Raw genomic sequence first — 15,792 nt, 5'->3', positions numbered from 1 at the left:
CTAAAAAGGGTAATCTGTCTAAATTCAGAAATTTAGTGAGGATTGTTAAAAGTTATAAAACTTAAGGAAGAAAGGATTGTTAAAAATTATAAAATTTAAGGCCGGGCGTGGTGGCGCACGCTTGTAATTCCCGTGCTTGGGAGGTGGAGACAGGAGGATGGGTCAGGTTCAAAGCCAGACACGCTGGCTTAAGAGACCCTGTTTCCAAATAAAAAAGTATAAAAACAGATCTGGGAGCGTAACTCAGAGGTAGAAGGGTTTCCAGGAACCCCAATACCACCAAAAAAAAAAAAAAGGTAAAAAAAATTATAAAATTTAGCCAGGCGTGGTGTCCCATGCCTGTCATCCCAGCATTTGGGACAAGTACCAATTCGTGGTCAGCTTCAGGTACTTAATGAGGTACTTTGCAACTCAGTGACACCCTGTTCAAAATAAAGAATAATAAAAAAAAACAGGGCTGAAGGTTTAGCTCAGAGGTGAACACCCCTGGGTTCCATTCCCAGTACTGAAAAAAAATTTATAAAACTGAAGGAAGAAAAAAAGTAAGAAAAGGTCAGCATGTAGGAGAGATATAAAAAGGTTATAAGTATGAAGACATATATTTTGAAAATGTTGTATGGAATGGTAAGTTTCTTTGTTTTACCTAAAGTCAAAGATGAATAAAGATGACAAATAATTTGCAGAAAGTTTGTTTTAGGAAATTTGTAGGCATAATTAAGTTGGTTATAAAAATGTTATGTAAGGGTTTTCTTTTCTTTTTCCTTTTCTGGCAGAGCTGAAGATTACACCCAGAAGCATTCTATCTCTGAACTATACCCCCAGCCCTATTTGTTATACTTTATTTTGAGACAGAATCTCACTAAGTTGCAGAGGGCCTCACTGAGTAGATAAGGCTGGCCTTGAACCTGTGCGCCTCCTTGTCTCAGCCTCCCAAGTACTAGGATTACAAGTGTGCGCCACCATGCTTAGCTTATGTAAGGGTTCTCTAAAGTCAATATTTAATGTATTGATATAAAACCAATATCTAATTCTCTGCTTAAAACATCAAGGTTTTCTTAAAACCTTCATCTGCTCTCTCAATAACACAAGGAACTTGGCTTAAGAAACAAAGGTTTTGCATTTTATCAATATAATTTCTTGTGTCTGTTATGTTTTCATTACTTAAGGAAACTAACTCTTAAAAGATTTAGGGTTTAAGTACCCTTCTTTTTTAAAGTTTTTTTTATTTTATTTTATTTTTTGCGGGTCTGGGGATGGAACCCAGGGGCATTCCACCTCCGAGCTACACCTCCTGCCCTATTTTTTTATTCTTTATTTTGGAACCGGGTCTCGAGTTGCAGAGGGCCTCACTAAGTAGCTGAGGCTGTCCCCGAACCGCGATCTTCCGGTCTCAGCCTCCCGAATGCTGGGATTACAAGCGTGCACCACCACACCCGGCCCTTTTTAAAGTTTTTAAGTGACTGTTTTATAACTTTAGGTAAATCAACAATGATGATGTTAGGTCTCTATAGTACATTTAACACTATATATGTGTGTGTGTGTGTGTGTGTGTGTGTGTGTGTGTGTATTGACAGATGTGTATATACTTGAGGGCTAAATCTGTTGTGCATCTGAGTTTTGTGTGTCATACAAGAATTTGTAAGATTTAAAATAGTTTTAATACATACTATGAAGCGTTTTGCCATTCTCTATATGAGACACATGTGCACATCCAGTAATACGTTTGTTTGAAGTTATTCGCACTGTGCTAAACTTCTAGGCAGTCTAAAGCTATTCTTTGATTTTTTATTTTTGATGCCATTCGTCTATGTAGATCTATTATAGGCAAAGTGACAATACTATAGTTATCCTACTGGGATAGAAATTCTAAATTTTGCTTCAAAAGAAAAATCTAAATAAATATACATATAGGACATTTGTGAAGCTATGTTAGTTATTACTGGTTTCTTTGGATGTTGAATGTGTAAACATCCTCCAGTTGTGTCAGCCATCTAAAATGTCAAGCTTAGGAGAGCACATTACCACCTGATGTCCTCCATACTAAAAATCTTAATATGAATGGCTTTTTCCAGTCTTAAATAAAATAGAAAATTGTGATTTATTTATATCATTTAATATTTTATAACTAGATAAAAGTAACTTGACATAAATAAATTTTATATGGAAAATTATGTTATTCTTTGTACTAGGATGAAATTTAGAAGTAGTTTTGAAATGATAACTGGAAGAGACTGATTGAATTAAAGGTTGGCAACATTCAGCATGAAAAAAAATTTTGCTGATTTTTTCACAAATAAAGGAAATTAAAAGCTGTCAACCTTTCTGTTTGATTCAGGTTTCAGATGCGATGGTATTATGTTGATTGATCTTCAAACAGACTCAGAAAACAATAAAATTCTTTATTAAAGTAAAAGCAAGGGAAGTAAGAAAAATTAGAAGTGTAAATTGATGATAAAGAACACAAACACATACATACATACATATCAAAACACACCAGTGATTTAAAAATAAACTAAAGATTGAAAGACTATTTTCTTAGTGCAGCTATCTGACAAAGGACTCACATTTGGAATATCTACAGAATTTCCATCAAGAAGCAAGAAAAATAGAAAAAAATCTTGCACATTTACTCTTAAAAAGAATAACCAATAGGGCAATAGCAGTGTAAAAATATGCACAAACTCATCAGTTATTAGGTAAATGCATACAAAGCTACAAATTATTATCATTACACAAAGGAAGAATGGCCAAGATAAAAGACTATATAAAACTTCTCGAGCTTTTGTACATTCTTTTTTTTTTTTTTTTTGGTGGTACTGGGGTTCCTGGAAGCCCTCCTTCCTCCGGGCTACACTCCCAGACCTATTTTATATTTTTGAAACAGGGTCTCTTACGCCAGCACGGCTGGCTTCGAACCTGCGCGATCCTCCTGTCTCCGCCTCCCAAGCGCGGGGATTACAAGCGTGCGCCACCACGCCCAGCTTGTACATTCTTAATGACAGAATAAACTCCTCTAACCATGCCTGAAAGTGTTTATTGATATCTTCTAAAATGAACAGCTCCGAAGACTTGTTATTAAATGGGTAAAAGCAATAGACACAAATAATAGAATTTTTCACATTATTGTAAAAAATAAACCACGGTTATGGGCAACAATGTGAATTAAATATATTCTACTGAGCAAAAAATCTAGATATTTTAGAACCTGAACTCATGATACTAGTTCCATGATATTCATAAATTAGCAACATTAATTGATGGAGATACAGGTTGAAGATGTGTTCATTGGGAAAAGGCACAAAAGCAGAAATATTTTGTAGCAGGTATATATATTTCACTTCAACTTATGTAAACTATACTTCCATACAAAATGTGAAAAAGTATTCTGTGTGTGTGTGTGTGTGTGTGTGTGTGTGTGTGTGTGTGTGTTACTGAGGTTGAGCCCAGGGGCATTCTACCTCTGGGCTACAACCCTAGCCTTATATTATTTTTTTGTTCAATATTTTTCTAGGTTGATGAGTCTCATTACTTGCTGAGGCTGTCCCAGAACCTCTAATCCTTCTATCTCAGCCTCCCAAGGATTAGAATTACAGGAGTATGCCACCACACACTCTTTACTTCTCAATGTAAATTTCTACCTGTCCACACTATTTATAAAGCTTTGGGTAAAAACTATCAACAGCTTCCTATTTTCTATGATTCAGTTTCCAACTCTCTGTAATCTATAATCTGTTACATTTATATTTTATGCAAATTTTCCAATAGCTTCCAATTGAAAATGAGAAATGGCTTTTAGAATTAAATATTTCTTAGCAAAAATTCAGATATCTTCCTTTACACTTTTTTAGCCAATATTTCCCAAATATTGCTTTATTTATACTTTTTCAATAACACAAATTACTGTATATTCTCCTAACTACTCTCCAAATCTAGTGTTTTAACTCCCTCTATTCTCTACTCCATGTATAAAAACTTAAATATATCCCATTTACATATGAGGTGAAATTCAATATCCTAATTAAGTTGTGACTCAATTTCCTTTCTTGATGCCCCTTCCAACTCAAGCCCTGATTTAGCTATATTTGAGCAATATAAAACTCTCATCATTTATTTTTTTGTGTATAGTACTGGGAATTGAACCGAGGGGCACTCTACCTCTGAGTAACACTCTCAGCCCTACTCTATTTTTTATTGTGAAACAGAGTCTCACTAAATTGTTGAGACTGGCCTTGAACCTGTGACTCTCCTGTCTCATCCTCCCAAAGGCTGGAATTACAAACATGCACCACCATGCCCCACACTCTCATAATTTAATAAATACAGTTGGCCTTCAGACTCCTATCCCTGATTCCCACAATTCTACCAACCTGATAAATCATAAATATTTATCCAAAATTTTTTCTATGATATTTTTTCATAACAAATCCTATACCTTTCTCCATTCTTTATTTTTATATAAAATATTTATTAATTTATATATATAAGAATATATATAGTATCATAGTATAATTCTTTTGTTGCATGCCTATCTCTCCCACTAAAAGTATGAATTCCTGGGCAGGGGTGTGTTTTAGAGGTAGAACACTTGCCTAGGATGCAAAATATTCTGGGTTCAATTTCCAGAGCCATAAAAAAAATTAATAAAGAAACAGAAAGAAAAAAAATAGAAAAGAAAAAGGAGAGAAAGAAAAAAGAAAAAGAAAAGAGGAAAGAAAGAATAAAAAAGAAAGAAGGAAATGTCTTTAATCACAGCAACTTAGGAGGCTGAGGCAAGAGGATGGCAAGTTGTAGGGAGGCTAGGCAACATAGTGAGACCCTATTTCACACACACACACACACACACACACACACACACACACACACACACACACGCTTGCATGCGCCATCTCCACACACACCCTAAAATGGCTGATGTAGCTCAGTGGTAGAATACCCCTGGTTTCAACCCTCAGTGCTGGGAAAATAAAGAAAAAGAAAAGAAAGAGAAAAATAAGTGAGTTTGCAGAAGCAGAATTTCTAATGGCTGCGTGTTTAAAAATTAACAGACAAATAAATGATAAAAACAATGTGGCCAAAAAAGACTGGAGAAGATAACTAAGGACAAGGCTGTAAGACATAGATAAAAAAAAACGATACTGGGCCGCCAGGCGTGGTGGCGCATGCTTGTAATCCCCGCGCTTGGGAGGCAGAGACAGGATGGCGCTGGTTTGAAGCCAGCCACGCTGGCTTAAGAGACCCTGTTTCCAAATAAAAATATAAAAATAGGTCTGGGAGTGTAGCCCGGAGGTAGAAGGGCTTCCAGGAACCCCACCAGGAACCCTTCCAGGTACCACCACCACACACACACACACACACAAAAGATACTGGGCAGACTGAGGTTAGGTAGAACACCTGTGTAGGTCATTCTATGACAGTTTGGACTTTGACTCATAATGTAATTAAAGGTCACACACTGATTCATCTAGCACACATAAAACAAACTGCTTTTACTATTGAAGACACTGAAAAAATTCATTATATATTTGCAATTCAAAGAACTTTCCATTAAGAGGAAGGAAGAAAGAAGAAAAGGGAGGGAAGGAGGGAAAGGAAATAAAAGGTAGAGGGAAAGGAAAAGAGAAAAGGCAAACATGGAGATTTGACTTACCAAAGCCTTATCCACTATAATATGCATTTCTAGATATTGGGGTAATAGTTGTGAGAGAGATTTTTCCTGGAAAGACAAGAATAATTTTATCAAACATTAATATGTACTGAATTTGTTAAGAGCAAAGGGTGACATGTAAAGGCAGCAAAAAGATTTATATAAAAGCATCTCAAGGACTTCAATATAATGCTACTTGCAAAGCATAAAATTTTATTTCAAGGCATTTCAAACTGAAATGATTCCCAGTAGAGATTATGAAGTAATGTAGGGTTCCAGTATTCTGTGAGTACAGCATGAGAAAGAAGATGAGTAAAAAGGTGTAAATTCTGTTATCTTCAACTGATGAAAGTCAACACAACCAGGCCACATTTGAACATTTAAGCACATATTGTCCTCCTAATAACTATGATAAAGCAAACTATGTCCATTGGGAATCTTACTGATTCACCAATATAGAAAATTATTTTTTTCTATAATTTTCCAAGACTTGAAAATGTAAGAGTCTACATAGTATTTTTGGCAAATGGTGCATTTGTCTATGATCTGTATGGGTACACAGGAAGAACAGAATTCAAATAAGCAAGCAAACAAAACTGAACTTAGTTATAATATTGGTTTAAATAGGTTTGTTCATATTTTCCAGAATGTAAAAGTTGCATGCATTACTTAAAACATTACAAAACTCATTATATTGTGGAAATCAATATAACATTTTCATTAAGAGGAGAGAAGGGAGGGAGCAAAGATGGAAGAAATAAAGGAATAAAAGGAGGGGAAGGACAAAAAAGGTAGGAGAAAGAAGAGCAAAGGCAGAAAAAGAGAAAGCATAAAAATTTGATTTGCTAAAGCCTTATTCCTTGTATGCATTGCTATCATAATCCATCCATCCTTCCTTCCATGCATACACATGTGCACATGTACATCTACCCATCCATCCATCCATCTATCATCCATCCATCCATCCATCCATCCACCCATCATCCATCCATTCTTCCATCCATTCATCTTTCCATCTACCAAATCTGGGCAAGAAAAAGAACCTGATTTCAGAATTGCCACATTATAATATTTGAAATGTCTATTTTCTGTTTTCAAAAAATTGAGACATGAAATGGCCCAAAACACTTTAGCCTAACATTTAGACTTAAGTCTAGATGTTGAATATGCTAGAAAAATACCTTAAAGTACATATTTAAATAATTTTAAATAAATAAAGAAAATAATATTAAAAACAAGTAATGAAAAGTATTACAGTGATATCTACTTAAACAGAGAATAGAAAAATATAGTAACTAAAGTTAAATATTCAATATAGGGGCACAAGAATGTATTTGAGCAGATAGAAGAAAAATCAGTGAGCTTGAAAATAGATCAGTTGATATTATATATTCAAAGTAAGAGAAAAACAGAAGAAAATAGCAGAGGCTGAGAAACTTATGAGGCACTATCAAACATATTACCATATACATAATGGAAATGTGAAAAGGAGATGAGGGTATTAAAGGGGCAAAAATTATTTGAAGAATTAATGACCCTGCACTTTCCAAATTTAATATTCTCAATAAATCATTAATTTATATATAAGAAAGATCTATGAACTCCAAGTAAGATAGACATAGGCAAAAAAAAATCCACTCACAAACACATTATAAGCAGTCATAAGTTAAAAATAAAATATCTTGAAAGAAATTATAGGAAAAGGACTCATCATATACCATGTTGTAAAATTAACAACAAATTTTCATCAGAGATTGTGGATGCCAGAAGGTGGTAGATTGAAACATGCCATGTGGTGAAATAAACTGTCAATCAAGAATTCTAAATCTAGTCTCCCAGAAAATAGAGTTAAGAAATACATAAATCATTGCCTATTTTAGGAAGATGTTCTGATAGTATATAAAACCACATATCAAAATACTGAAAGCAATTTGACAGTTATTGGAAGTAACAGTGATTCTATTCTTTCTATATAGTCATTTGTTTCAGTAATAAGCCTTCTGTTTGAAAAACATAATACAGAGGAATGTTTCATAATATAACAAAATAAGCTTGATTTATACTATGTAATTTTTCATATATTTTGTATAAAATCCAGATTTTATTTTAATGCATATAAAGCAGATATAAATTGTATTATTTTTGCTTAGCAGTTATCTACTTTCTTTTCATGATTTAAAAATTCTACAGAAGTAATTTCCTAATATAGCATCAGAATAACCACAACTACCTGTGAGCTTAAAGGAACTTTAGAGAGTTGGTCTTTCTGCAAAATATTGCTGTAATTTTCTGATAACATTGGTACATCTGGATTTCCATTTTTTACTTGATAAATTATGTGCTCAAATCTCGCTGAAGATTCTAGTGGTTCAATTCCATAGGTGATATTTTCAAACTGCAGGAATCCTCTGAATATTCAGAAAAGCAATAATTATGAAAAGTTTGCAAATGATCCCATAAAAATTATACTTTGAAATATGAGAAACAAAAAACCATAGTAAATAATTTGTTTTAAATTCAATTAATTTCCCTTTTTCTTTTTTTTTTTTACAACCTGTCAGTACTTAATCCATCAAGTTTACTTTGATTTTACTCACATTTTAGATAAGTATATATAGTGGAGTATTCTTTAATTTCTCTATAATAATTGTATTCATTCAAGATATAGAAATTAAGGTTGAATCTGGCTAGGAATCATGAAATTTCTGAGAATTCCAAGAATATAGTATTAAACAGAGGCTAGAATATGAAAAAGAAGATATGCAAAATGAACAGCAAAAGAGGTTGATATCTATGGAAATTATATTCAGAGAATGTAGTTTTTTTCAACTGATATGAGCAAGTTATGCAAATCAGTTCCTATAGTGCAAGGAGTTAGGAAGAACCTTTTATTTTTTTGCTCTTGGATCCTTTATCCTTTGATAAAATTACATTACAGCTAAGTGATAAAAATAACTCATCTCTGACCATTCTTTTTTAGAAGTCTTGTTATTTTGTCTGATATTTAACTGAAATCATACTGAAAGTGCTTATTTTATTTAAATAACTAAAGCATTTTCATAACAATAAAAAATGCAACAGTAGAATTTAGGGGAATGTTCTAAAGTTTCTTTTGTAAAAATATATCTTTCTAGACAAGTGTGGTGGTGCAAGCTTATAATCCCAGCATTTGGGAGGCTGAGACAGGACATCTGGGTTCGTGGCTAGCCTTGGCTACTTAGTGAGACCCTTTGCAATTCAGTGAAACCCTGATTCAAAATAAAAAATAAAAATTAGGGCTGTGGTGTAGCTCAGAGGTAGAATGTCCCTGGGTTCCATCCCTAGTGCTGGGAAAAAAAAAACCTTCATTGTTTCTGAGATACCAAGTTTCATTTAAAAATGTACCAAACTTTCTCCATAAAAAAATATCCTCTGAGATTTCTATTACCTGAGGCCAGAGCAGACACTGAGTGTCACAGCAGAATCTGGAAATTCTGCAACATATCCTTGGTAATAACAATGCATCTAAAAAACAGGGTGGGTAAGTAAGTACACAAATTAATTTTAAATAAAAATGCACTATCAAACTTTTTAGAATATTCAATATGTTAAAAGACTTGATAATAATAGCATGACAAATTATACAAAATTATTAGTATAAATTTTTAGAAAAAAATTTTTGACAACTCTTCACTTTATACCATTCTGGACACCCAAGAATATGCTCTTGTGTCTGGGTTCCATCTCTATCATATGATATTCCTATGTACAACAGTGAAACATATATAACAGGTCAGAGTTATAGAGAAAAGCATTTGTATTCAACTATCAATATGGGGTTGGAGATATATCTCAGTAGTATAGGTTTGCTTATAACATATGTGCATGGCCCTGGGGTAAGTTCCCAACACAAGAAAAAATTAAACCAAAGCAGCAAACACAGAACAAAATATCCTAATTGTAATTACATGTACATTCAACAACATATAATACATGATAATAAACGTCTAAGACATTTGACTCTTACCATAAAATATGGAGATTCAGAATACAAAGGTCCAGTTTCATTATATGTATAAACCAAAAAATTCTGGGACAAAAATGAGCTAAAAGCAAATCAACAAAGTTTAAGCCATAAATTCAATATGAATATAAACATTAAAATAGTAAAATAAATATTAAGTGTCAACTTTATATAATATGATTAATTAGAACAATTTTAGTGTGATATCATAACAAAATTTTACAGACCAAGGGAAATCATGGGGGTGAGGCTTTGTTAAGGTTAAAACAGACTATCCTCTCTATCAGCTATTTGTATTTGCGACTATGTAGGTCTTTATTCAACATTTATTACTGTGCTTATAGTATGTCAGCCCCTCTTTTGAATTCTAGAATAGAGTTTTAAGCAAAAGACAAAGTTTCTGCTCCTTATGACAGTCAATAACACATTTGTTGTGTCAGATGACAACAAAAAAGTCCTGGATGTTCTGGAGAGGTTACAAAAAAGTATATAAGATTGCATGGAAAAGCTCATCAAAAAGATAAAAAAAGACATGTACAAGCCATATGAATTGTTACAAAAATATTATTCCAGCTAGAATTAGGAAAAATGCAATGCAAAGACTTAGAGTCAGAAATATACTTTATATAAAAATGGCAGCTAAGGGCAATGCATCTGAAGTAGAGTTTGGAGTGAGGAAGACTGTAGTTTGACACAGTGTCATAAGATGAGAAGTATTTGGAGAATGTGAGCAGATGAAGATGGTAGAAAATTGTTATTGTTAGATATATAATGGATCTTGAAGTATTCAAATATTACTGTTCAGAGTTGATATAATTAAATCAAAAGGGTTGTAATATTATCAGTGTAATGTATTACTGGTCAGTAAATAAATAAATCTTTTGTCTTCTAAGTTGTGTGGTCATTCTTATTGGGGCATAGCAGTTAGAATGGAGACCTAGAGAAACTGGTACTAGAAATAAAGTCACTGTGATAATAAGTCTGATCATATGTTTTGTAAGTCTTTGGGACTGGTTTGTAAGAGTAAGTTGGAAGGGCCAGAATGTTGATAGAAAGTCAGATAATAGAGACTATGTTTAGGAGATTTCAGAGGCAAAGAGGACTTCATAGAAAAAAAAGATTAGTTGCCACATTCTGGCAAGGAACTCATTGACATTTTGTCCATGTCCTCAAACTTTGAGTGAGCCTAAACTTAAACATCATAGGCTGATTATGTTTTGGAGAAAAATCTCAAAACAGATATGTATTCAAACTGCATTCTGAATATGAATGTTGGCTGCATTAAGCCAATTTTACAGTGAATTTTGGAATTAGAAAAGCAAACAAACATTTTATAAATTTTCTGTTTGGCATGAAAGGCATGTGTAAAGCTGAGGCCCAGAAAGATGGTATTGTGAAATAAAATTTAGGTGGCTGAAGGGATCTTAATTTTTTTACATAGGAACAAAGAAAGGAATGTGGTCAGGGTATTTTAAGCCTAAGCACAGAACCATGAAAAAAAGGGTCTAGTGATAGTGTCTATGACTAAAAAGGGCCTAGCAGCTGTCAGGATCAACACAGGCTCAACAGATGCCAGGATTGTGATAGGCCAAAAAGGCCCAATGGCAATGATTGAAAAGGGTGCATATCCCTTTCCTGCTGGTAGCTTATCTTTGGTTTTTATGTAATTCTTCCTTTGGTGGAAAAAGGTGCCATTAAAATTTCCCCCATGTTACAGCTGGGCATGGTGGCACACGCTTGTAATCCCCGCGCTTGGGAGGCTGAGACAGGAGGATCGCACATGTTCGAAGCCAGCAGCGCTGGCTTAAGAGACCCTGTTTCCAAATAAAAATATAAAATAGGTCTGGGAGTGTAGCCCGGAAGTAGAAGGGCTTCCAGGAACCCCAGTACCACCACCAAAAAAAAAAAAAAAAAATTCCCCCATATTTCAAAGAAAGACCTGGGTACCTTCGCAACATGTGGTAGAGTCAGAATACCTGCAAGCAGCCCCTGATGGGGGTATTTTGTGAACCCGTGAGTGTGAGGCCAAGGTTTTTTTTTTTTTTTTTTTTTTTATTGGTGCACTGTATTCATACATCATAGTGGGATATAAACTTTTGTAGACATACATGCACACATCGCCCAGTCAGCCCCCACCCGATCCCCACCCCATTCTCTCCCCATCCCTCCCTCCCATGCTTGGCTTAGTGGTTAACATCTAGTATTATAGCAATTTATCCAAAATTAGAAATGATAATCTCACATAACAGTTTCATTTATCCGATACCAAGCTTTTGATGACTTAAAGATAACATTTCAATATTTCTTTTTACTTTCTTTCTTACCAGAGAATATTTTTTTAGGTGAAACTATCATATATATATATATATATATATATATATATTTATTTTTCAGAAAAAAAATCTATCCTAATATGGAATATGGACTCTAGATACCCAAAACGATCTTGAAAAAGAACAAAGCTAGAAGATATATATTTTCTGATTTCAAACCATATAAAGCTACAATAATTGAAACAGTATAGTACTATTCTAAAGGCAGATATATAAACCATTGGAGTTAAATAAAAGCCTAGAGCTAAATTCTTCCCTATATTGTCAAGTTATTTTTGACAAGGTTTCCACGAACATTTGGTGGTAGAAATAATAATCTTTTAACTAAATATTGTTGAAAAATAATAATTACATGGAAAAGAATAAAATTGGACCCTTACCTAATCCCATATACAAATATTAACTCAAAATAGATAAAAGACCTAAATATAAATGTTAAGACTATAAACTTTTAGAAGAAAATCTGGGTCATAAAACCTCACAACATTGAAATTGGCAGTGATTTCTTGGTTATGATTTCAATGGCTCAGGCAACAGAGGAGTATACAAAATCCATAAAAAATAAAAAAAATATTGTATATCCAAAGACAATGTAAACAGAGTTAACAGTTGCTAATAGAATGGGATAAAATATTTCCAAATGCTATATCTGAAGGTATATTAATATTCCAACTAGAAATCCTAAATTATTAGCAACAATAAAGGCAAACAATACCATTTAGAGATAGGTAAAAGACTAACAAATAATGAATCTCCACAGATAACCAATTTTAGTTGTCTTGTGGATTGAAAATCTTGTTTCTCTAGTTCTGGTGTGTGTTACCTATTTCTCCTTTGTAGTTAATCTCTTTGAGTATTTTCTCTAGTGCTGGTTTTGAAGACATAAATTCCTTCAGTTTCTGTTTGTCATGGAAGCTTCTTATTTCTCCATCTAATTTGATAGAAAGTTTTGCTGGGTAGGAAACTTTTGGCTGGAAGTTGTTTTCTTTCAGAGTTTGGAATATGTTACTCCAAGCCCTTCTGGCTCTCATGACTTGGTTTGGGAAGTCTGGAGTGATTCTAATTGGTTTGCCTCTGAATGTCAGTTGGCCCTTTGCTTTTGTTGCCTTTAAGATTTTCTTTTCTTTTTAATTTATTTTTTATTGGTGCAATGTATTCATACATCATAGTGGTATAAAGAAAATACTTTTGTAGACATACATGCACATCTCGCCCAGTTAGCCACTAACACGATCCCCACCCCATTCCCTCCCCATCCCTCCTTCCCACGCTTGGCTTACTGGTTGACATCTAGTATTATAGCAATTTATACAATATTAACATTGATAATCTCACATAACAGTTTCATTTGTCTGGTACCAAACTTTTGATGACTTAAAGATAACATTTCAATATTTCTTTTTGCTTTCTTTCTTACCAGAGAATATTTTTTTCTTTTTTTTTTTTAGGTGAAACTATCATACATTTATTTATTTATTTTTCAGAAAAAATCTATCCTGATATGGAATATGGACTCTAGATACCCAAAACAGTCTCAAAGAAGAACAAAGGTAGAAGATGTATATTTTCTGATTTCAAACCATATAAAGCTACAATAATTGAAACAGTGTAGTACTGTTCTAAAGGCAGATATATAAACCATTGGAGCTAAATAAAAGCCTAGAGATAAATTCTTCCATACATTGTCAAGTTATTTTTGACAAGGTTTCCATGAACTTTTGGTGGAGGAAATACTAGTCTTTTAACTAAATATTGTTGAAAATTAATAATAAATGAAAAAGAATAAAATTGGACCCTTACCTAACACATATACAAATATTAACTCAAAATAGATAAAAGACCTAAATATAAATCTTAATACTATAAGCTTTTAGAAGAAAATCTGGGTCATAAAACCTCACAACATTGAAATTGGAAGTGATTTCTTGGATATGATTTCAATGGCACAGGCAACAAAAGAGTAAATAAACTCCCTAAAAAATAAAAAAAATATTGTATATCCAAAGACAATGTAGAGTTAAAAGTTGCTGATCCTCTTCCAAGAGTTCCTCCTATGACCCATTTCTCCCTAACTCTCACATATTAGGGAAAGCATCTGATTTCTTATTTTTTGTGCCTGACTAATCTCACTTAGCATAATGTCCTCCAGTTCCATCCATTTCCCTGAAAATGATGTAATTGAGTTTTTTTTGATGGCTGAGTAAAATTCCATTGTGTACATATCCCACAGTTTTGTAATCCATTCATCTGTTGATGGACATCTTGGCTGGTTCCATAGTTTGGCTATGGTGAATTGTGCAGCTATGAACATAGATACACATGCATTAGTTTGGTAGTTTGGTTTCTTTTCTTTTGGGTAGATACCCAACAGTGGTATGGCTGGATCAAATGGAAGATTTGTTCCCATTCTTCTGAGGATTCTCCATACTGTTTTCCAAAGTGGTTGCACTAATTTGCAATCCCACCAACAATGTCTTAGAGTTCCCACTTCTCCACATCCTCGCCAGCATCTGTTGTTGTTTGTGTTTTGAATGATGGCCATTCTAGTTGGAGTTAGGTGAAATCTCAGGGTAGTTTTGATTTGCATCTCTCTGATTGCCAGTGATGTTGAGCATTTTTTCATGCATTTATTGGCCATTTGAATTTCTTTTGTGAAATGTCTATTTAGTTCATTTGCCCATTTTGTTATTGGATGCTTTGTTTTCTTAGTGTTGAGTTTCTTGAGTTCTCTGTATATTCTAGATATTAGTCCTCTATTGGTGGTGTAGGTGGCAAAAATCGTCTCCTGTTCTGTTGGCTCTCAATTGAGGTTCTTGACAGTTTCCTTTGCTGAACAGAAGCTCTTCAGTTTCATGCAATCCCATGTATTGATTCTCCTTTTAATTTGTTGTGCCTTTGGGGTCTTGTTGAGGAAATGTTTGTCTGTGCCTATGTGTTGTAGTGTTGGACCTATGCCCTCTTCAAGGAGCTTCAAGGTCTCTGGTTTAATTTCCAAGTCTTTGATCCATCGTGAGTTGACTTTTGTACAGGGTGAAAAAGTGGGATTAACATCCAATTTTCTGCATATGGTTAACCAGTTTTGCCAACACCATTTGTTGAAGAGGCTATCTTTTTTCCAGTGTATGTTTTTGGCCCCTTTGTCAAAAATCAATTGGCTGAAAGTGTGTGGACTTGTTTCTGGGTCTTCTATTCTGCTCCATTGGTCTATATATCTGTTCTTTTGCCAGTACCATGCTGTTTTTATTACAATGGCTTTGTAGTATTGTTTAAAGTCAGGTATTGTGATTCCTCCTGCGTGGTTTTTGTTGCTGAGAACTACCTTGGCTATTCTGGGCTTTTTGTTATTCCAGATAAATTTAAGGACTGATTTTTCTATGTCTGTGAGGAATGATCTTGGTAGTTTAATGGGCATTGCATTAAATCTGTAGATCACTTTTGGGAGGATGGCCATTTTAATGATATTAATTCTGCCAATCCATGAACATGGAAGGTCTTTCCATCTTCTAAGATCTTCTTCGATTTCTTTTTTCAGTGTTTTATAATTTTCTTTGTAGAGATCTTTTACTTCCTTGGTCAAGTTTATTCCTAGGTATTTTATTTTTTTGTGGGAGATCCTGAGTGGAAGTGTTTTCTGAATTTCTTTTTCAGTGGATTTATGGTTGGTGTACAGGAAAGCTTCTGATTTTTTAAGATTGATTTTGTATCCAGATACCTTGCTGAATTTGTTGATCAGTTCTATAAGCCTTTTGGTTGAGTTTGTTGGGTTTTCTAAATATAGTATCATGTCATCTGCAAATAGTGAAAGCTTAAGT

At 33.8% G+C, this 15,792-nt stretch overlaps 1 protein-coding gene across 1 annotated transcript in view; it reads right to left on the bottom strand.

Annotated features, from left to right (window-relative positions):
- Positions 1 to 15,792, bottom strand: part of LOC308273170 (disintegrin and metalloproteinase domain-containing protein 18-like) — a gene marked incomplete at both ends in the record, with an annotated part of 167,211 nt that overhangs the window by 120,466 nt on the left and 30,953 nt on the right. The window contains 4 exons of the mRNA XM_080710264.1: positions 5,648 to 5,713; positions 7,875 to 8,052; positions 9,072 to 9,148; positions 9,651 to 9,729. Of these exons, the coding sequence (XP_080566390.1) occupies positions 5,648 to 5,713; positions 7,875 to 8,052; positions 9,072 to 9,148; positions 9,651 to 9,729 (400 nt within the window). The remainder of the gene's footprint in view (positions 1 to 5,647; positions 5,714 to 7,874; positions 8,053 to 9,071; positions 9,149 to 9,650; positions 9,730 to 15,792) is intronic.

The sequence above is a fragment of the Muscardinus avellanarius genome (genome assembly GCF_963383645.1).
Source record: "Muscardinus avellanarius genome assembly, chromosome: 14".
Classification (NCBI taxonomy): Eukaryota; Metazoa; Chordata; class Mammalia; order Rodentia; family Gliridae; genus Muscardinus; species Muscardinus avellanarius.
This window is presented reverse-complemented; position numbering and strand designations above follow the sequence as displayed.